The 20,281-nt window shown below is 53.1% G+C and overlaps 2 protein-coding genes across 5 annotated transcripts in view; both read left to right on the top strand.

Annotated features, from left to right (window-relative positions):
• Positions 1–1,085: 1,085 nt before the first annotated feature.
• On the top strand, positions 1,086–10,013 carry LOC129133966 (uncharacterized). The gene is made up of 5 exons (XM_077192220.1): positions 1,086–1,668; positions 1,863–3,777; positions 4,677–4,922; positions 6,089–6,177; positions 6,756–10,013. The coding sequence occupies exons 2-5, from the start codon at positions 1,877–1,879 to the stop codon at positions 9,269–9,271; spliced, it is 4,752 nt and encodes a 1,583-aa protein (XP_077048335.1). The 5' UTR covers positions 1,086–1,668; positions 1,863–1,876; the 3' UTR covers positions 9,272–10,013.
• Positions 10,014–10,753: 740 nt separating this feature from the next.
• SMARCA4 (SWI/SNF related BAF chromatin remodeling complex subunit ATPase 4) overlaps positions 10,754–20,281 on the top strand; it is a 78,637-nt gene continuing 69,109 nt past the window's right edge. For all 4 annotated transcript variants that reach the window (XM_077192345.1, XM_077192344.1, XM_077192343.1 and 1 more), the window contains exons 1-4: positions 10,754–10,911; positions 12,546–12,598; positions 13,982–14,197; positions 19,406–19,538. In XM_077192345.1, the coding sequence (XP_077048460.1) occupies positions 14,009–14,197; positions 19,406–19,538 (322 nt within the window). In that variant the 5' untranslated portion in view covers positions 10,754–10,911; positions 12,546–12,598; positions 13,982–14,008. The remainder of the gene's footprint in view (positions 10,912–12,545; positions 12,599–13,981; positions 14,198–19,405; positions 19,539–20,281) is intronic.

Below are 20,281 nucleotides of genomic sequence, written 5' to 3'. Positions count from 1 at the left end.
CCCTCGGGGTAAAGGCTCTTAACGGGATCAGCGGGGACGGGGGGGTGGTGGCACAAAGGGGGTGGTGACATCTCGGGATGTCACCAAGGGGGGAGGGACAAAGGGGGGGGGGTTACATCACAAATGGGGGGGGGGGGACACCCCGGGGTCACCAGGGGGGAACGCGGCGGGGACATCTCGGGAGGTCACCAAAGGGGGGGGGGGACCCCAAATGTCACCAAGGGGTGAGGTCACCAAGGAGTGAGGTCACCAAGGAGGAGGGGACATCTCGGGATGTCACCAAGGAGGGGGGGACACAAAGGGGGGGACACCCCGGGGTCACCAAGGATGGGGGGGACAGCCCGGGATGTCCTCAAGGGGGAGGTGACAAAGGGGGGGGGGGGGTGACATCTCTGGATGTCCCCAAGGCGGGGGGGAGGGACAAAGGGTGGGGTGGCCCCGCCCCCTTCACCTGGAGACCCCAAATTCGCCCCTCCCCGAGCTCCGGAACCGGGCACCGGCACCGGAACCGCCCGGACCGGGCTCTGAGCTCCGGAACCGGGACCGGAACCGCCCGGACCGGGCTCTGAGCTCAGGGACCGGACACCGGAACCGCCCGGACCGGGCTCTGAGCTCCGGAACCGACACCGGAACCGCCCGGACCGGGCTCTGAGCTCCAGAACCGCCCGGACCGGGCACCGACACCGGAACCGCCCGGATCGGGCTCTGAGCTCCGGAACCGGCACCGGGACCGGAACGGGCTCTGAGCTCCGGAACCGGCACCGGAACCGGAACGGGCTCTGAGCTCCGGAACCGGCACCGGAACCGGGACCGGAACGGGCTCCGGGCTCAGGGATCGGACACCGACACCGGCACCGCCCGGATCGGGCTCTGAGCTCCGGAACCGGACACCGGAACCGCCCGGATCGGGCTCTGAGCTCCGGAACCGGACACCAGCACCGGAACCGCCCGGATCGGGCTCTGAGCTCCGGGACCGGAACGGGCTCCGAGCTCCGAGACCGAAAACCGGGACCGGGCTTTGAGCTCAGGGACCGGGACCGGAATGGGCTCCGGGCTCCGGTACCGGGATTGGACCGGACACCGACACCGGAACCGCCCGGACCGGGCTCTGAGCTCAGGAACTGAAACCGGAACGGGCTCCGGGACCGGTACCGGGATTGGAACGGGCTCCGAGCTCCGGGACCGGACATTGAACACCTCTGACCGGACACCGGCACAGGAACCGCCCGGACCGGGCTCCGAGCTCCGGAACCGGATACCGGGACCGCCGGAGCTCCCAGTTCCCTCCCAGCGCTCCCAGTAACGGCGGCACCGGCAGGGAAAGCGCTCCCAGTTCCCTCCCAGTGCTCCCAGTAACGGCGGCACCGGCAGGGAAAGCGCTCCCAGTTCCCTCCCAGTGCTCCCAGTTCCATCCCAGCGCTCTCGGAACCCGCCCGGGGCAGAGCGCGGCTGCTTTGGGAGCGGAGGAGGAGCGGGAGGAAGAGGAGGGACACAGGAGCAGGAGGAGGAGGAGGGAGAGAAGGAGGACCAGGAACAGGAAAAGGAGGGACAGAGGAGGAGGAGGAGCGGCAGAAGGAGCAGGAGGAAGAGGAGGAGGAGGAGCGGCCCCGTCCCCGCTCCGGCCGCAGCTGCCCCGGTCCCGCCGGCATCGCCCCCCGGGGGCCGCAGGTGAGCGGGGAGGGGGAGCTCGCCCCGAACCCATGGCGGGGGGGGCTCCGGGAGGGATTTTGGGGGGCAGGGGAGGCAAATCCCATCCTTGTCCCCATGGGGGCAAATCCCATCGTGTCCCCACGGGGCCAATCCCACGGTGTCCTTGTCCCCACGGGGCCAATCCCACGGTGTCCTTGTCCTTCCTCCCCCAGAGCAGGAGCTGAGCATGGAGAGCAGCGAGGAGCCGGTGGCCGAGGCCGTTTTGAGCGGCTCCAGGGCGCGGGGAGAAGCCAGCGGGGAGGAGAAGCCGCGGAGATGCCTGAGCAGGAGGGGCTGCAAACGCAGAGCGCGGGGATCCGAGGGGCAAAGAGCCGGCCTGGGCCAGGGAGGGGCTCAGAGCCCCGAGCTGGGGCTCCGGGAGCAGCTCCAGGAGGGGCAGGAGAAGCCCCACGAGCGCTCGGAGTGCGGGAAGAGCTTCAGCAGGAGCTCCGAGCTGGGTGCCCACCTGAGGAACCACATGGAGGAACACCCGGGATCTGAGGGGGAAAAACCCACCCTGGACCAGGGTCAGAGATCAGAGCTGGGGGTCCAAGAGCAGCTCCAGGATGGGGAGAAGAAGCCCCACGAGCGCTCGGAATGCGGGAAGAGCTTCAAGAGGAGATCCTGCCTGGTTGTCCACCAAAAAATCCACACGGGATCTGAGGGGGAAAAACCCACCCTGGACCAGGGTCAGAGCTCAGAGCTGGGGGTCCGTGAGCAGCTCCAGGATGGGGAGAAGAAGAAGCCCCACGAGTGCTCGGAATGTGGGAAGAGCTTCATGTGGAGATCATCCTTGATCAAGCACTGCAGAATCCACACTGGGCAACAGCTGAGATCCGAGGGGGAAAAACTCAACTTGGACCAGGGTCAGAGCTCAGAGCTGGGGCTCCGTGAGCAGCTCCAGGATGGGGAGAAGAAGCCCCACAAGTGCTCGGAGTGTGGGAAGAGCTTCAGGTGGAGATCCAACCTGTTGGAGCACAGCAGAATCCACACAGGGGAGAAACCCTACAAGTGTGGGGAGTGTGGGCAGAGCTTCAGCTGGAGCTCCCAGCTGCTTCTCCACCAGAGGAGGATCCACACCGGGGAGAGGCCCTACGAGTGCCAGCACTGTGGGAAGAGCTTCAGCTGGAAGTCCCACCTGAGCAGCCACCTGAGGACTCACACTGGGGAGAAGCCCTACGAGTGCGAGCAGTGCCACAAGAAGTTCCAGAGCAGCTCCTCCCTCGTCGTCCACCGGCGCTCGCACACGGGCGAGAGGCCCTTCCCGTGCCCCGAGTGCGGGATGAGCTTCAAGGAGAACTCGGCCCTGGTCAGGCACCGCCGCACCCACTCCGGGGAGAGGCCCTACGAGTGCGGGCAGTGTAAAAATTCCTTCCCGACCAGCTCCCTGCTGGCCGAGCACCAGCGCATCCACACCGGGGAGAAGCCGTTTGGCTGCCCCGACTGCGGCAGGGGCTTCAGGCAAAAGTCCAGCCTGGTCAAGCACCGGCGCATCCACACCGGGGAGAGGCCGTACGTGTGCGGGCGCTGCGGCAAGAGCTTCACGCAGAGCTCCAACCTGTTTGCCCACCAGAGGAGCCACGCGGAGCGGCCCTACGAGTGCGAGTACTGCTGGAGGAGCTTCTCGCAGAGCTCCAGCCTGATCGTGCACCAGAAGTGCCACACCGAGGTGAGGCCCTACGAGTGCAGGAAGTGCGGGAAGAGCTTCACCACCAGGTCCTACCTGCTCACCCACCAGATGATCCACACCGGGGAGCGGCCCTACGAGTGCGGGCAGTGCGGGAAGGGCTTCATGTCCAAGTCCCACCTGATTTACCACCAGAGGGGCCACAGCGGGGAGAAGCCCTACGAGTGCGAGCAGTGCAAGAAGAGGTTCCTGACCAGCTCCCATCTCCTCAGCCACCAGCTGATGCACACCGAGGAGAGGCCGTTCTGCTGCCCCGATTGTGGCAAGGGATTCAGGCACAAGTCCAACCTGGTGATCCACCAGCGCAGCCACACCGGGGAGAAGCCATTCCAGTGTCCCCAGTGTGGGAAGGGCTTCACCACGAGCTGCAGCATGACCAGACACCTGGAGAGCCAGCACTGAGGTGGGAAGAGCTCCGTGGGCTGCTCCAGCTCCATCCCACACGGGAGGATCTGCTCTGGATGGGGCCCAGTGGGCCCAGGTGGGCAGAGCCACCTTGATCCGTGTTTGGGGAACACCTGGCTGAGGGCTCCTCATCCTCCCGGATTTGTCACCTTCTGACCCAGAAAAATCTCAATTTTTACCTCTTTTGGTGGTCTTCAGCAACACTAGATAGCCTTGGTGGTCTCCACCATCAATCCATCCCACACGGGAGGATCTGCTCTGGATGGTCCCCAGTGGGCCCAGGTGGGCAGAGCCACCTTGATCCCTGTTTGGAGGACACCAGGCTGAGGGCTCCTCATCCTCCTGGCTCCCCATGGCCTGGGATTTTCTTTTTATTTCTCTTTGTCCTTTATAAATCTGAGGTTGAAAATAAAGACGTTGAACTAAAACAAGGATGGGCATGAGGGGGATGCTGGCTCCGAGGGAGTTGAGGGTTCCTGGGGCAGATTTGGGGGTTCCTCAGGGCTTTGGGCACCCCACGGTCCCCATTCCACGTCCCCATTCCCAGTCCCGGTCTCCATTCCCCATTCCCGGTCCCCATTCCCGGTCTCTGTCCCCATTCCCGGTCGCCATTCCCGGTCCCCTCACACCGGACGCTCCTCCCCTCAGCCCATGACGTCACCGAGCAAACCCCGCGCTCCTCCCGCCCGCCAATCCCAGCGCGCGATCGCTCCCGGATTTACATAACCACGCCCATTCAGGTTGGCCCCGCCCGCCGCCGGGCGCTGCTCGCTCCCAGTTCCCTCCCAGCGCTCCCAGTAACGGCGGCACCGGCAGGGAAAGCGCTCCCAGTTCCATCCCAGCGCTCCCAGTAACGGCGGCACCGGCAGGGAAAGCGCTCCCAGTTCCCTCCCAGCGCTCCCAGTTCCCTCCCAGTAACGGCGGCACCGGCGGGGAAAGCGCTCCCGGAACCCGCCCGGGGCAGAGCGCGGCTGCTTTTGGGAGCGGGAGGAAGAGGAGGGACACAGGAGCAGGAGGAGGAGGAGGGAGAGAAGGAGGAGCGGGAGGAAGAGGAGGGACAGAGGAAGAGGAGGAGCGGCCCCGTCCCCGCTCCGGCCGCAGCTGCCCCGGCCCCGCCGGCGTCGCCCCCCGGGCCCCGCAGGTGAGCGGGGAGGGGGAGCTCGCCCCGAACCCATGGCGGGGGGGGCTCCGGGAGGGATTTTTGGGGGGCAGGACCCCAAAGCCGAGCCCGAAATGTCCCTGGGGAGGGATTTTGGGGGGTCCCCGGTGGCATCGCCCGGTCCGGGCGGGCTCGGGGGCGATCTCGGCTCTGGGGATGCCCGGGAGAGCCGGGGGGGACCGCGGGAGCCCCGGAGCGATCCCGGAGCCCGGGGCAGCCCCGAGGGATGCGGGAGGCTGGGGGTGGTTTCAAGGGTCCCAGGGCGAAGGAAGAGACGAGAATCCTGTGTTTCAGAAGGCTGATTTATTATTTTACCATGAATATTACATTAAACTGTATTATTTTAATATATATATTACATTAAAATGTGATATATATATTGCATTTTATGGTATATATTACTTGAAAAGAAAATTGTATGCTAAAACTATGCTAAAGAATAGAAGAAAGGATTTCATCAGAAGGCTGATTTATTATTTTTTTATATATATTTATATATATGTTATGCTATATTTATTTATGTATTTATATATATTTATTATATATATTTATTTATATTTATGTTATGATATATTAAAAGAAAATTATATACTAAAACTATACTAAAAGAATAGAAGGATTTCATCAGAAGGCTGATTTATTATTTTATGATAGATATTATATTGAAAGAAAAGTATGTATTGAAACTCTCTAAATATTAATATATATACTAAAATTATATTTATTATTTTATTATATATGTTATGTTTATATATATGTTATATTAAAACATATATATTTATATATATATGTTATATTAAAAGAAATAGGAATACTAAAATAGGAGTACTAAAGAATAGAAGAAAGGATTTCATCAGAAGGCTTGAAGGGAATAGAAAAGGAATGATAACAAAAGCTGACCGTGATTGGCCCTTAATTAAAAACACCCAGCGTGGACCAATCGGAGCTGGGCCTGTTGCATTCCACAGCAGCAGATAATTATTGCTTTTCTTTTCCTCTGAGGCTTCCTCAGCTTCTCAGGAGGGGAGAAAACAAAAAGAAACCCAAAAAAATCCGAGCGCGAGGATTTTTCAGGGAATCTCAGGGCTGGAAGGGCCCTGAGGCCTCCAGCAGCAGCAGCAAAGGGCTCAGGCCTTGTCCTGCCCCAGGCCGGGATCCCCCAGCGCCAAACGCGGGCCCAGCGAGGAGGAGGAGGAGGCTGTGAGGAAGAGGAGCCCGGCCCGGGAGCCCCAGGCAGGTGAGGAGGAAGGCAGGGCCCCTTTGCCCCCTCGGTGCTGCTCCAGCCCAGCCCTGGGGCATGGCCTGGTGCTGCCCTGAGGGAGGGGGGCAAATCCCGAACCCCATTGTGACCCTGTGGGGCAGATCCTGAACCCCATCCTGAACCTGTGGGGCAGATCCTGAACCCCATCGTGAACCTGTGGGGCAGATCCTGAACCCCATCGTGACCCTGTGGGGCAGATCCTGAACCCCATCGTGAACTTGGGGGGCAGATCCTGAACCCCATCCTGAACTTGTGGGGCAGATCCTGAACCCCATCCTGAACTTGTGGGGCAAATCCCAAACCCCATCCTGTCCTTGGATAGGGGCAAATCCCAAATTTTCCTTGTGGGGCAAATCCCATCCTGTCCTTGGATGGAGGCAAATCCCATCCTGAACTTGGATGGAGGCAAATCCCATCGGGACCTTGTGGGGCCAATCCCATGGTGTCCCCACGGGGGCCAATCCCATGGTGTCCTTGTCCCCACGGGGCCAATCCCATGGTGTCCTTGTCCCCACGGGGCCAATCCCACGGTGTCCTTGTCCTTCCTCCCCCAGAGCAGGAGCTGAGCATGGAGAGCAGCGAGGAGCCGGTGGCCGAGGCCGTTTTGAGCGGCTCCAGGGCGCAGGGAGAAGCCAGCGGGGAGGAGAAGCCGCGGAGATGCCTGAGCAGGAGGGGCTGCAAACGCAGAGCGCGGGGATCCGAGGGGCAAAGAGCCGGCCTGGGCCAGGGAGGGGCTCAGAGCCCCGAGCTGGGGCTCCGGGAGCAGCTCCAGGAGGGGCAGGAGAAGCCCCACGAGCGCTCGGAGTGCGGGAAGAGCTTCACCAAGAGGTCCCACCTGATTGTCCACCTGCGGAACCTCATGGAGCAACACCCGGGATCTGAGAGGGAAAAACCCAACTTGGACCAGGGTGAGAGCTCAGAGCTGGAGGTTCAAGAGCAGCTCCAGGATGGGCAGGAGAAGCCCCACGAGCGCTCGGAGTGCGGGAAGAGCTTCACCAAAAGGTCCCACCTGATTGTCCACCTGAGGAACCACATGGAACAACACCCGGGATCTGAGGGGGAAAAACCCACCCTGGACCTGGGTCAGAGCTCGGAGCTGGGGCTCCGGGAGCAGCTCCAGGATGGGCAGGAGAATCCCCACGAGTGCTCGGAGTGTGGGAAGAGCTTCACCAAAAGGTCCCACCTGATTGTCCACCTGAGGAACCACATGGAGGAACAGCTGGGGTCTGAGGGAGAGAAACCAACCCTGCATCAGGAAGGGGCTCAGAGCTCAGAGCTGGGGCTCCATGAGCAGCTCCAGGATGGGCAGGAGAAGCCCCATGCGTGCTTGGAATGTGGGAAGAGCTTCACCAAAAGGTCCCACCTGATTGTCCACCTAAGGAACCACATGGAGCAAGAGCTGGGATCTCAGGGGGAAAAACCAACCCTGGACCAGGGTCAGAGCTCGGAGCTGGAGGTTCAAGAGCAGCTCCAGGATGTGGAGAAGCCCCACGAGTGCTTGGAATGCGGGAAGAGCTTCAGGTGGAGATCATCCCTGATCCGCCACTGCAGAATCCACACCGGGGAGCGCCCCTACGAGTGCGGGGAGTGCGGCAAGAGCTTCAACACCAGGTCCTACCTGATCGTCCACCAGAGGATGCACAACGGGGAGAGGTCCTACGCGTGCGGGCTGTGCGGGAAGAGCTTCAGCACCAGCTCCCACCTCATTGTCCACCAGAGGAACCACACGGGCGAGAGGCCCTACCAGTGCGACGTGTGCCAGAAGAGGTTCCAGAGCAGCTCCACCCTCCGCAGCCACCGGCGCATCCACACCGAGGAGAGGCCGTTCCGCTGCCCTGAGTGCGGCAAGGGCTTCAGGGAGAACTCCACCCTCACCACGCACCGGCGCGTGCACACCGGGGAGAGGCCCTACGTGTGCGGCGAGTGCGGCAAGAGCTTCAACACCAGCTCCTACCTGGTCGTCCACCAGAGGATGCACAGCGGGGAGAAGCCCTACGAGTGCGGCGTGTGCGGGAAGAGCTTCGGCAGGAGCTCCCAGCTGATCGTCCACCACAGGAGCCACACGGGGGAGCGGCCCTACGAGTGCCCCCAGTGTGGGAAGGGCTTCACCAACAGCTCCAACCTGATTGTCCACCAGAGGAGCCACGCTGGGGACAAGCCCTACGGGTGCGAGCAGTGCAGTCAGAGGTTTCAGAGCATCGGAGACCTCGTGGTGCACCAGGGCTCACACGCGGAGGAGAAGCCGTTCCACCTCTCCGAGTGTGGGATGGGCTTCGGTGACGACTCCAACGTGGTCAAGGCCCAGTTCATGCACGCCGGGGAGTGTGAGGAGAGCTCCAGCCTGATCATCCACCAGAGGGACCACGCTGAGGAGAGGCCCTACGCGTGCGATCAGTGCCACCAGAGGTTTTACACCAGCTCCTCTCTCCTCAAGCACCAGCGCACCCACACCGAGGAGAGGCCGTTCTGCTGCCCCGACTGCGGGAAGAGCTTCAAGAACAACTCGGCTCTCGTCGTCCACCAGCGCATCCACACCGGGGAGAGGCCCTACGAGTGCGGCCAGTGCTGGAAGAGGTTCCACACCACGTCCGACCTCCTCCTGCACCAGCGCATCCACACGGACGAGAGGCCCTTCCGCTGCCCCGACTGCGGCGTGGGCTTCAAGCACAACTCGAGCCTGGTCAAGCACCGGAGGATCCACACCGGGGAGAGGCCCTACGTGTGCTGGCAGTGCGGGAAGAGCTTCAGCGCCAGCTTCAGCCTCATTGTGCACCACAGGAGCCACACGGGGGAGCGGCCCTACGAGTGCGGGCAGTGCGGGAAGAGCTTCTCGCAGAGCTCGGGGCTGGTGGCCCACCAGAGGTGCCACACGGGGGAGAGGCCCTACGAGTGCGGGGAGTGCGGGAAGAGCTTCTCGCAGAGCTGCAACTTGATCAAGCACCAGTGCAGCCAGCACTGCGGGCAGCCCAGAGCGCAGGGAGAGCTTCAGGCGCTGCTCCAGCTCCGTCCTGCACAGGAGGATCCGCCCTGGATGGTCCCCAGTGAGCCCAGGTGGGCAGAACCCTCCTGATCCTCGTTTGGAGGGTTCCACGTCCTCCCGGATTTGTCAACTTCTGATCCCTTGAAAAATCTCAGCTTTTCACTCTTGTGGTGGTCTCAAGCAGCTCTTGATTGCCTCAGAGGTGTCTTCTCCACCATCAATCCATCCCCCATGGGAGGATCTGCTCTGGATGGTCCCCAGTGGGCCCAGGTGGGCAGAACCTTCTTGATCCTCGTTTGGGGAACACCCGGCTGAGGGCTCCTCATCCTCCTGGATTTGTCACCTTCTGAGGCCTGAAAAATCTCAGTTTTTCACTCTTGTGGTGGTCTCAAGCAGCTCTTGATTGCCTCAGAGGTGTCTTCTCCACCATGAATCCATCCCACACGGGAGGATCTGCTCTGGGTGGTCCCCAGTGGGCCCAGGTGGGCAGAGCCACCTTGATCCCTGTTTGGAGGACACCTGGCTGAGGGCTCCTCATCCTCCTGGATTTGTCAACTTCTGACCCAGAAAAATCTCAATTTTTACCTGTTTTGGTGGTCTTCGGCAACACTAGATAGCCTTGGTGGTCTCCACCATCAATCCATCCCCCATGGGAGGATCTGCTCTGGATGGTCCCCAGTGAGCCCAGGTGGGCAGAGCCACCTTGATCCCTGTTTGGGGGACACCTGGCTGAGGGCTCCTCATCCTCCTGGCTCCCCATGGCCTGGGATTTTCTTTTTATTTCTCTTTGTTCTTTATAAATCTGGAGTTAATAATAAAGATATTGAACGAAGATGAGGATGGAGACATAGGGGGATCTTCCAGGGGATGAGGGGGATGCTGGGTCCCTTGGAATGGGATCCCCCAAATTCCTGGGACCCTCAGGATCTCGGGGTCCTCCTGGGCTGGGACCCCCAAAATCCCTGGGACCCCCGTGGATTTGATCTGGACTGGGCCCCCCCCAAATTCTGGGATCCCTCTGGATTGGGACCCCCCCAAATCCCTGGGACACCCCCAAATTCCTGGGACCCCTCAAACCTCGGGATCCCCCTGGACTGGGACTCCCCAAATCCGGGGATCCCCTCCCCCTTTTCCGCCCCTCCCCCACCGGCGCCCGGCTTCGCTCCCACCCCTCCCCCCCGCCGCAGTGCCGCGCGCTCTGCGCATGCGCGCCCCTCAAGCCCCGCCTCCCCCCTCTTCAGTCCCCGCCTTCTCATTGGCCGCGGAGGGAGAATTCCACGCTGATTGGCTGGCTGGATGAGTGACTGACAGCTTAGTCAGGCTGGGGACGGGGGAAATCGGCCGAGCTCGGCTCCCATTGGCTGCCGCACCGAGGGTGGGCGTGGCCTGTCTTTTCCACCCTCCTTCCCCTTACTTTGGGGGGGCAGCGCGCCGCGTTCCCATTGGCTGCTCTTGCTGTGGGCGGAGCCCCGACCGCCGCGCGCGCGTCCCTCCGCTCGCCTCTCATTGGCCGTGCCGGCACCGGCTCGCCGCGCCATTGGCTGAGCGAGCGCGGTGGGCGGGGCGGCGGCGTGGGGCGGGACGCGCAGGCGCGGGCCCGGCGCTCCCTGAGGCGGCGGCGGCGGCTCCGGCGGCTCCTTTGTTCCCCCTGCCGGCACCGGGCTCGGGATCGCGTCGGGATCGGGCCGGGATGAGCTTCGGGAAGGGTTCCGGGAAGGGCTCCAGCTCCGGTAAGGCCGGCTAAGGGGAGGTGAGGGGAGGATACGGCGGCCCGCGAGGGTCACGGGCCCTTTGTTCGGCACCGGCGGCGCCCTCAGCGCGGGGCCTTGGGGTTCTCCTCCCCCTCACAGGAGCGGGACCCCCTCGGCCCCCTCAGGATCGATCCCCTCTCATAGGATCCCCTCATAGGATCCCCCCTCAGCCCCCTCAGGATTGATGCCCTCTCATAGGATCCCCCCTCAGCCCCGTCAAGATCGAGCTCCCCTCATAGGATACTCTCTCATAGGAATGTCCCTCAGTTCCCTTTAGGATCGATTCCCCCTCAGAGGATCCCCTCAAAGGTTCCCCTCGGGATTGATATCCCCTCAGAGGATCCCCCCCAAATGTTTCCCTCATAGGATCCCCCTTAGGATGGATGCCCTCATGGGATCGCCCCTCATGGGATCCTCTCAGAGGATCCCCCCTCAAAGCCCCAGGATTGATTCCCCCTCAGAGGATTCCCCTTCATACGAACTTCCTTCAGCCTCCCAGGATCATTCCCCCTTCAAAGAATCCCCTCAGAGAATCCCCCCTCAAACCCCAAGGATCAATCCCCCCTCATGGGATCCCCTCAAAGGTTCCCCTCATAGGATCCTCCCTCAACCCCTCAGAAACGATTCCTTCTCATGGGATCCCCCCTCAGAGGATCCCCTCAGAACTGATCCCCCCTCAACCCCTCAGGATCGATCTCCCCTCATGGAATAATCCCCTCAGAGGATCCCCCTTCAGCTCCCTCAACCCCTCAGGATCGATCTCCCCTCATGGGATCTCCCCTCATGGAATCCCCTTAGAGGATCCCCCTTCAGCTCCCTCAGGATTGATCCCCCTCAACCCCTCAGGATCGATCTCCCCTCATGGGATCCCCCCTTAGAGGATCCCCCTTCAGCTCCCTCAACCCCTCAGGATCGATCTCCCCTCATGGGATCTCCCCTCATGGAATCCCCTTAGAGGATCCCCCTTCAGCTCCCTCAGAACTGATCCCCCCTCAACCCCTCAGGATCGATCTCCCCTCATGGGATCCCCCCTTAGAGGATCCCCCTTCAGCTCCCTCAGGATTGATCTCCCCTCATGGGATCCCCTCAAAGGTTCCCCTCATAGGATCCTCCCTCAACCCCTCAGAAACGATTCCCTCTTATGGGATCCCCTCAGAGGATCCCCCCTCAACCCCTCAGGATTGATCCCCCCTCATAAGATCCCCTCAAAGTTTCCCCTCAGAGAATCCCCCCTCAACCCCTCAGGATTGATCTCCCCTCATGGGATTTCCCCTAATGGAATCCCCTTCGAGGATCCCCCTTCAGCTCCCTCAGGATTGATCCCCCCTCAACCCCTCAGGATTGATCCCCCCTCATGGGATCCCCTCAAAGTTTCCCCTCAGAGAATCCCCCCTCAACCCCTCAGGATTGATTTCCCCTCATGGGATTTCCCCTCATGGAATCCCCTCATAGGATCCCCTCATAGGATCTCCCTCATAGGATCTCCCTCAAAGTTTCCCCTCAGAGAATTTTCCCTCAGTCCCCTCAGGATCGATCCCCCCTCAAAAGATCCCCCCTCAGAGAATAATGAAATTCCCTCATTAATTCATAATTAATTCTCATTTTTCCCCCAGCCTGGCGTTAGGAGCTCGTCCCTGTGAGGCATCGAGGACTACCATGCCCTTAGGTAGGTGATTTAATAAATATAATTAAATTAAATTAAATTTAATTTAATCGAAAAGAGAAGGATTGGAGAAAATGTCAAATAATTAAATTTTGATTATTTAATTGAAATGAAATAATTTTAATTAAATGAAAAATAAGAGGAATGAAGAAAATTTCAAAAAATTGAATTTAAATTATTTAATTAAACGGAAATAATTTTTATTAAATGAAAATTGAAATGAAAAGGAGGAGGAATGGAGGAAATGTCAAAAAATTGATTTTTAATTGTTTAATACAAATAAATCATTCAAATTAAATAAATGAAATTAAATGAAAAAGAGGAGGGATAGAGAAAATTTCGAAGAGTTAAATTTTATTTATTTAATTGAAATGAAATAATTTTAATTAAATAAAAAATAAATGAAAATGAGGAGGAATGGAGAAAATGTCAAATAATTAAATTTTATTTATTTAATTGAAATAAAATAATTCTATTAAATAAAAATAAATGGAAAAAAGTAGAAATGGTGTAATAAATGAAGAAAATTTAAATTAATTAACTTTAATTATTTAATTTAAATGAAATTATTTTAGATTTTAATTACTTCATTTTAACTTTAATCTTCATTTTTAATTATTGAATTTTTAAATGAATTTTTGAATTCCTCATGCCTGAGGAGCACAAACTGTGGAGAGTTCCTTGCTCGTTCCTTGACCATGGATTGGGAAGGACATTTCCCACCTGGTGCTCCCTCGGCTCGGATAATTAATTATTAGTCATTAATTATCAATTATTAATTATTATTAATTATTAATTACTCCCGTAATTAACCCCAATCCCCATTCCAGGTGCCCGTTCCCAGCTCCTGATGTGAGATGGCCACTCCAGAGCCCCCCCTGGGCAGGACCCCCTTCCTCTCCCTCAATCCCAGAATTATCAACTATTAAATACTAAATATTAAATATTAATCATTAATTAATAATTATTAACTATTAATCTTTAATTATTGCCATAATTAACCCAGATTTCCCCATTCCAGGTGCCCGTTCCCAGCTCCTGATGTGAGATGGCCACTCCAGAGCCCCCCCTGGGTGGGACCCCCTGGCTCTCCCTCAGTTCCAAATTCATTAACTATAAATTATTGATAATAAATTATTAATTATTGATAATTTTCATTAATTATTCCCATAATTAACCTCAATCCCTCATTCCAGGTGCCTGTTCCCAGCTCCTGATGTGAGGTGGCCACTCCGGAGCCCCCCCTGGGTGGGACCCCTTGGGTCTCCCTCAATCCCAGAATTATCAACTGTTAAATACTAAATATTAAATATTAATTATTAATCATTAATTATTAATATTAATCTTTAATTCTTGCCATAATTAACCCAGATTTCCCCATTCCAGGTGCCCGTTCCCAGCTCCTGATGTGAGATGGCCACTCCAGAGCCCCCCCTGGGCGGGACCCCCCGGCCCGGCCCCTCCCCCGGGCCTGGCCCCTCCCCCAGCTCCATGCTGGGCCCCTCCCCCGGCCCCTCCCCCGGCTCCGGCCACTCCGGCCACTCCGGGCATGCGCTGCCGGCGCCGGGCTACGCGCCGGACACCATCCACCCCCTGCACAAGGTGAGTGAGGAGCAGCAGGAACCCAACATTCCAGAATCCCAGACCTCAGAATCCCAGAGTTTCAGAATTTCAGAATCCCAGACCTCAAAAACCCAGAATTTCAGAATCCCAGACCTCAGAATCCCAGAATTTCAGAAACGCAAAATTCCAGAATCCCAAAATTCCAGAATTTCAGAATCCCAGACCTCAGAATCCCAGAAACCCAAAATTCCAGAATTTCAGAATCCCAGACCTCAGAATCCCAGAAACCCAAAATTCCAGACTCAAAATCCCAGAATTTCAGAAGTGCAAAATTCCAGACTCAAAATCCCAGAATTTCAGAATCCCAGACCTCAAAAACCCAGAATTCCAGAAACGCAAAATTCCAGAATTGCAGAATCCCAGACCTCAGAATCCCAGAATTTCAGAATCCCAGACCTCAAAAACCCAGAATTCCAGAAAGGCAAAATCCCAGAATTTCAGAATCCCAGACCTCAGAATCCCAGACCTCAAAAACCCAGAATTCCAGAAACGGAAAATTTCGGACTCAAAATCCCAGAATTTCAGAATCCCAGACCTCAAAAAACCCAGAATCCCAGAAACGTAAAATTCCAGAATTTCAGAATCCCAGAATTCCAGAATCCCAGAATCCCAGAAACGTAAAATTCCAGAATTTCAGAATCCCAGAATTCCAGAATCCCAGATTTCCAGAAAGGCAAAATTCCAGACTCAGAATCCCAGAATTCCAGAATCCCAAAATTCCAGACTCAGAATCCCAGAATTCCAGAAACGCAAAATTCCAGAATTTCAGAATCCCAGACCTCAAAAACCCAGAATTCCAGAAACGGAAAATTTTGGACTCAAAATCCCAGAATTTCAGAATTCCAGAAACGCAAAATCCCAGAATTTCAGAATCCCAGAATTCCAGAAATGCAAAATTCCAGACTCAAAAACCCAGAATTCCAGAATCCCAAAATTCCAGAATTTCAGAATCCCAGGCCTCAAAAACCCAGAATTCCAGAAACCCAAAATTCCGGACTCAAAATCCCAGAATTTCAGAATCCCAGACCTCAAAAATCCAGAATTTCAGAATCCCAGACCTCAAAACCCCAGAATTCCAGAAACGGAAAATTTCGGACTCAAAATCCCAGAATTTCAGAATCCCAGACCTCAAAAAACCCAGAATCCCAGAAACGTAAAATTCCAGAATTTCAGAATTCCAGAATCCCAGATTTCCAGAAAGGCAAAATTCCAGACTCAGAATCCCAGAATTTCAGAATCCCAGAATTTCAGAAACGCAAAATTCCAGACTCAAAATCCCAGAATTCCAGAAACGCAAAATTCCAGACTCAGAATCCCAGAATTCCAGAAACGCAAAATTCCAGACTCAGAGTCGCAGAATTTCAGAATCCCGGACCTCAGAATCCCAGAATCCCAGAATTTCGGAATCCCAGACCTCAAAAATCCAGAATTTCAGAATCCCAGACCTCAGAATCCCAGATTTCCAGAAAGGCAAAATTCCAGACTCAGAATCCCAGAATTCCAGAATCCCAAAATTCCAGACTCACTCAAAATCCCAGAATTCCAGAAACGCAAAATTCCAGACTCAAAATCCCAGAATTTCAGAATCCCAGACCTCAAAAACCCAGAATCCCAGAATTTCAGAATCCCAAAAATCCAGACTCAGAATCCCAGGAGGTGAAGAAGGTGGAGAAGAAGGAGAGGAAGGTGAAGAAGATGAAGAAGATGGAGAAGAAAGAAGAGAAGAAGATGAAGAAGTGAAGAAATTGGAGGAGAAGAGGGAGGAGAAGAAGGAGAGGAAGGTGAAGAAGAAGATGGGGAAGAAGAAGGAGAGGAAGATGAAGAAGGTGGAAAAGAAGATGAAGAAGGAAAAGAAGAAGAGGATGAAGAAGGAGAAGAAGGAAGAGAAGAAGAAGATGAAGGAGAAGAGAAGAAGGTGAAGGAGAAGGAGGTGAAGAAGAAAAAAGGTGAAGATGGAGAAGAAGAAGAAGAAGGAGAGGAAGGTGAAGAAGATGAAGATGGTGGAGAAGAAAAAAGGTGAAGAAGAAGGAGGAGAGGAAGGTGAAGAAGATGAAGATGAAGGAGAGGAAGGTGAAGAAGATGAAGATGAAGGAGAGGAAGGTGAAGAAGATGATGGAGAAGGAGAGGAAGATGAAGAAGGTGGAGAAGAAGATGAAGAAGGAGAAGAAGAAGATGAAGAAGAGGAGAAGGAGAAGGAGGTGAAGGAGAAAAAAGGTGAGGAAGAAGATGGAGAAGAAGAAGGAGAGGAAGGTGAAGAAGATGAAGATGGTGGAGAAGGAGAAGAAGGAGAAGAAAAAAGGTGAAGAAGAAGAAGGAGAAGAAGATGAAGATGATGGAGGAGAAGGAGAAGAAGAAGGAGAGGAAGATGAAGGTGGAGAAGAAGATGAAGAAGGAGAAGAAGGAAAAGAAGATGAAGGAGAAGAGAAGAAGGAGGTGAAGAAGAAGAAGGAGAAGAGGAAGGTGAAGAAGATGAAGATGAAGGAGAAGAAAAAAGGGGAAGTAGAAGATGGAGAGGAAGGTGAAGAAGATGAAGGAGAAGAAGAAGAAGGAGAGGAAGGTGAAGAAGATGAAGGTGAAGAAGAAGAAGGAGAGGAAGGTGAAGAAGATGAAGATGATGGTGAAGGAGAGGAGAAGGAGAAGAAGAAGAAAAAAGGTGAAGAAGATGGAGAAGAAGGTGAGGAAGATGAAGAAGATGAAGATGAAGGAGAAGAAGGAGAGGAAGGTGAAGAAGATGAAGATGAGGGTGAAGAAGATGAAGAAGGAGAAGAAGAAGAAGGAGAAGAAGAAGGAGAGGAAGATGAAGATGAAGATGAAGGAGTCCAGACTCTCCTCCTCCAAAAATGCCCCGAAAAACCTCAAGAATGGGCAAATCCCTGATCCCACCCCGTTAATGAACTCATGAATTGAGAGATTTTTCCTCCTGGATTTTGGGCAGGACTAATAATAATAATAATAATAATAATAATAATAATAATAATAATAATAATAATAATAATAATAATAATAATTATTATTATTATTATTATTATTATTATTATTATTATTATTATTATTATTATTATTATTATTATTATTATTATTTTAATTAAAAAATCATCCAGGGAATCGTGCTGGAGGGAGGATTTTTGAGGCCAGAGCAGCTGAAATCTGGAATTTCTGGGAATAATTAAATTATTTTCCAATTCTCTGGGAATTCTGTGGGCTGGGATCACAATTTCCTGCAGGAATATTCTGATTTTTTGGGATATAATTCTGTGGGTTGGGATCAGAATTTCCTGCAGGAATTCTCTGCTAAAATCTGAATTTTTTGGGATATAATTCTGTGGGAATTCTCTACTAAAATCTGATTTTTTTGGGATATAATTCCGCAGGGTTGGGCGGGTTGGGAACAGAATTTTATCCAGGAATTTTCTGATTTTTTGGGATATAATTCTGTGGGAATTCTCTACTAAAATCTGATTTTTTTGGGATATAATTCTGCAGGGTTGGGCGGGTTGGGAACAGAATTTCCTTTAGGAATTTTCTGATTTTTTGGGATATAATTCTGTGGGTTGGGATCAGAATTTCCTGCAGGAATTCTGATTTTTTGGGATATAATTCTGTGGGTTGGGAGCAGAATTTCCCTCAGGAATTCTCTGATTTTTTGGGGCACAATTCCGTGGGTTGGGATGAGAATTTCTTCAGGAATTTTCTGATTTTTTGGGTCATAATTCTGCAGGGTTGGGATCAGAATTTCCTTTAGGAATTTTCTGATTTTTTGGGATATAATTCTGCAGGTTTGGGTGGGTTGGGAACAGAATTTTATCCAGGAATTTTCTGATTTTTTGGGATACAATTCCGTGGGTTGGGATCAGAATTTCCTTCAGGAATTCTCTGCTAAAATCTGATTTTTTTGGGACATAATTCTGCAGGGTTGGGCGGGTTGGGATCAGAATTTCCCTCAGGAATTTTCTGATTTTTTGTGATATAATTCTGTGGGTTGGGATCAGAATTTCCTGCAGGAATTCTCTGATTTTTTGGGATACAATTCTATGGGTTGGGAACAGAATTTCCTGCAGGAATTCTGATTTTTTGGGATACAATTCTATCGGTTGGGAACAGCGTTTCCTTCAGGAATTCTCTGATTTTTTGGGATATAATTCCGTGGGTTGGGAACAGAATTTCCTTCAGGAATTCTCTGCTAAAATCTGATTTTTTTGGGATATAATTCTGTGGGAATTCTCTACTAAAATCTGATTTTTTTTTGGGATTTAATTCTGCAGGGTTGGGCGGGTTGGGATCAGAATTTTATCCAGGAATTTTCTGATTTTTTGGGATATAATTCCGTGGGTTGGGAGCAGCGTTTCCTTCAGGAATTCTGATTTTTTGGGATATAATTCTGTGGGAATTATCTACTAAAATCTGATTTTTTTGAGATATAATTCTGCAAGGTTGGGAGCAGAATTTCCTTCAGGAATTCTCTGCTAAAATCTGATTTTTTTGGGACATAATTCTGCAGGGTTGGGCGGGTTGGGAACAGAATTTCCTTCAGGAATTCTCTGATTTTTTGGGATATAATTCCATGGGTTGTGATGAGAATTTCCTTCAGGAATTCTCTGATTTTTTGGGATACAATTCTATCGGTTGGGATCAGAATTTCCTTTAGGAATTCTCTGCTAAAATCTGATTGTTTTGGGATATAATTCTGTGGGAATTCTCTGCTAAAATCTGATTGTTTTGGGATATAATTCTGTGGGAATTCTCTACTAAAATCTGATTTTTTTGGGATATAATTCTGCAGGGATGGGCGGGTTGGGATCACAATTTCCTTTAGGAATTTTCTGATTTTTTGGGATATAATTCTGTGGGAATTCTCTACTAAAATCTGATTTTTTTGTGACATAATTCTGCAGGTTTGGGCGGGTTGGGATCAGAGTTTCCTTTAGGAATTTTCTGATTTTTTGGGATATAATTCTGTGGGAATTCTCTACTAAAATCTGATTTTTTGGGACACAATTCCATGGGTTGGGATCAGCGTTTCCTGCAGGAATTCTGATTTTTTGGGACATAATTCTGCAGGTTTGGGTGGGTTGGGAACAGAATTTCATGCAGGAATTCTCTGATTTTTTGGGACACAATTCCGTGGGTTGGGATCAGCGTTTCCTGCAGGAATTCTGATTTTCTGGGATGTTTTTTTGCCCCCTGCAGCCCCTGGACGCGATGCACGAGAAGGGAATGGCGGAGGATCCTCGCTACGGGCAGATGAAGGGGATGGGGATGCGCCCGGGGGGGCACGCGGGGATGGGACCCCCCCCCAGCCCCATGGATCAGCATTCCCAAGGTTGGGATCCGGGGAAAAATCCTGGGAAAATCCTGGGAAAAATTCTGGGAAAATTCTGGGAAAAATCCTGGGAAAATCCTGGGAAAATTCTGGGAAAATTCTGGGGAAATCCTGGGAAAAATCCTGGGAAAATCCTTGGATTTTTGGGAGGTTTTCAGCTTTCCCAAGGTTGGGATTGTGGGAAAATCCTGGGGAAAATCCTGGAAAAATCCTGGGAAAATCCTGGGAAAATCCTGGGAAAATTCTGGGAAAATTCTGGGGAAAATCGTGGGAAAAATCCTGGGAAAATCCTGGGAAAATTCTGGGAAAAATCCTGGGGAAATCCTTGGAAAAATCCTGGGAAAATTCTGGGGAAAATACTGGGAAAAATCCTGGGAAAATCCTGGAAAAATCCTGGGAAAATCCTGGGAAAAATCCTGGGGAAATCCTGGGAAAAATCCTGGGGAAATCCTGGGAAAATCCTGGGAAAATCCTGGGGAAATCCTGGGGAAATTCTGGGAAAATTCTGGGAAAATCCTTGGAAAATTCTGGGGAAATCCTGGGAAAAATCCTGGGAAAATCCTGGGAAAAATCCTGGGAAAATTCTGGGAAAATCCTTGGAAAGTCCTTGGACAATCCTTGGACAATCCTTGGATTTTGGGAGGTTTTCAGCATTCCCAAGGTTGGGATCCTGGGAAAAATCCTGGGAAAAATCCTGGGAAAATCCTGGGGAAATCCCTGGGGAAAATCCTGGGAAAATCCTG

The sequence above is a fragment of the Agelaius phoeniceus genome, chromosome 32 (assembly GCF_051311805.1).
Source record: "Agelaius phoeniceus isolate bAgePho1 chromosome 32, bAgePho1.hap1, whole genome shotgun sequence".
NCBI lineage: Eukaryota > Metazoa > Chordata > Aves > Passeriformes > Icteridae > Agelaius > Agelaius phoeniceus.
This window is presented reverse-complemented; position numbering and strand designations above follow the sequence as displayed.

What these genes read in the sequence shown, in the direction of transcription:
- LOC129133966 (XM_077192220.1), top strand. Translation starts at nt 1,877, where the DNA reads ATGGAGAGCAGCGAGGAGCCGGTGGCCGAGGCCGTTTTGAGCGGCTCC. An exon ending in TCGCCCCCCGGGCCCCGCAG is followed by an intron (nt 4,923 to 6,088) that starts GTGAGCGGGGAG and finishes GTCCTGCCCCAG; the next exon opens with GCCGGGATCCCCCAGCGCCA. An exon ending in GGCCCGGGAGCCCCAGGCAG is followed by an intron (nt 6,178 to 6,755) that starts GTGAGGAGGAAG and finishes TTCCTCCCCCAG; the next exon opens with AGCAGGAGCTGAGCATGGAG.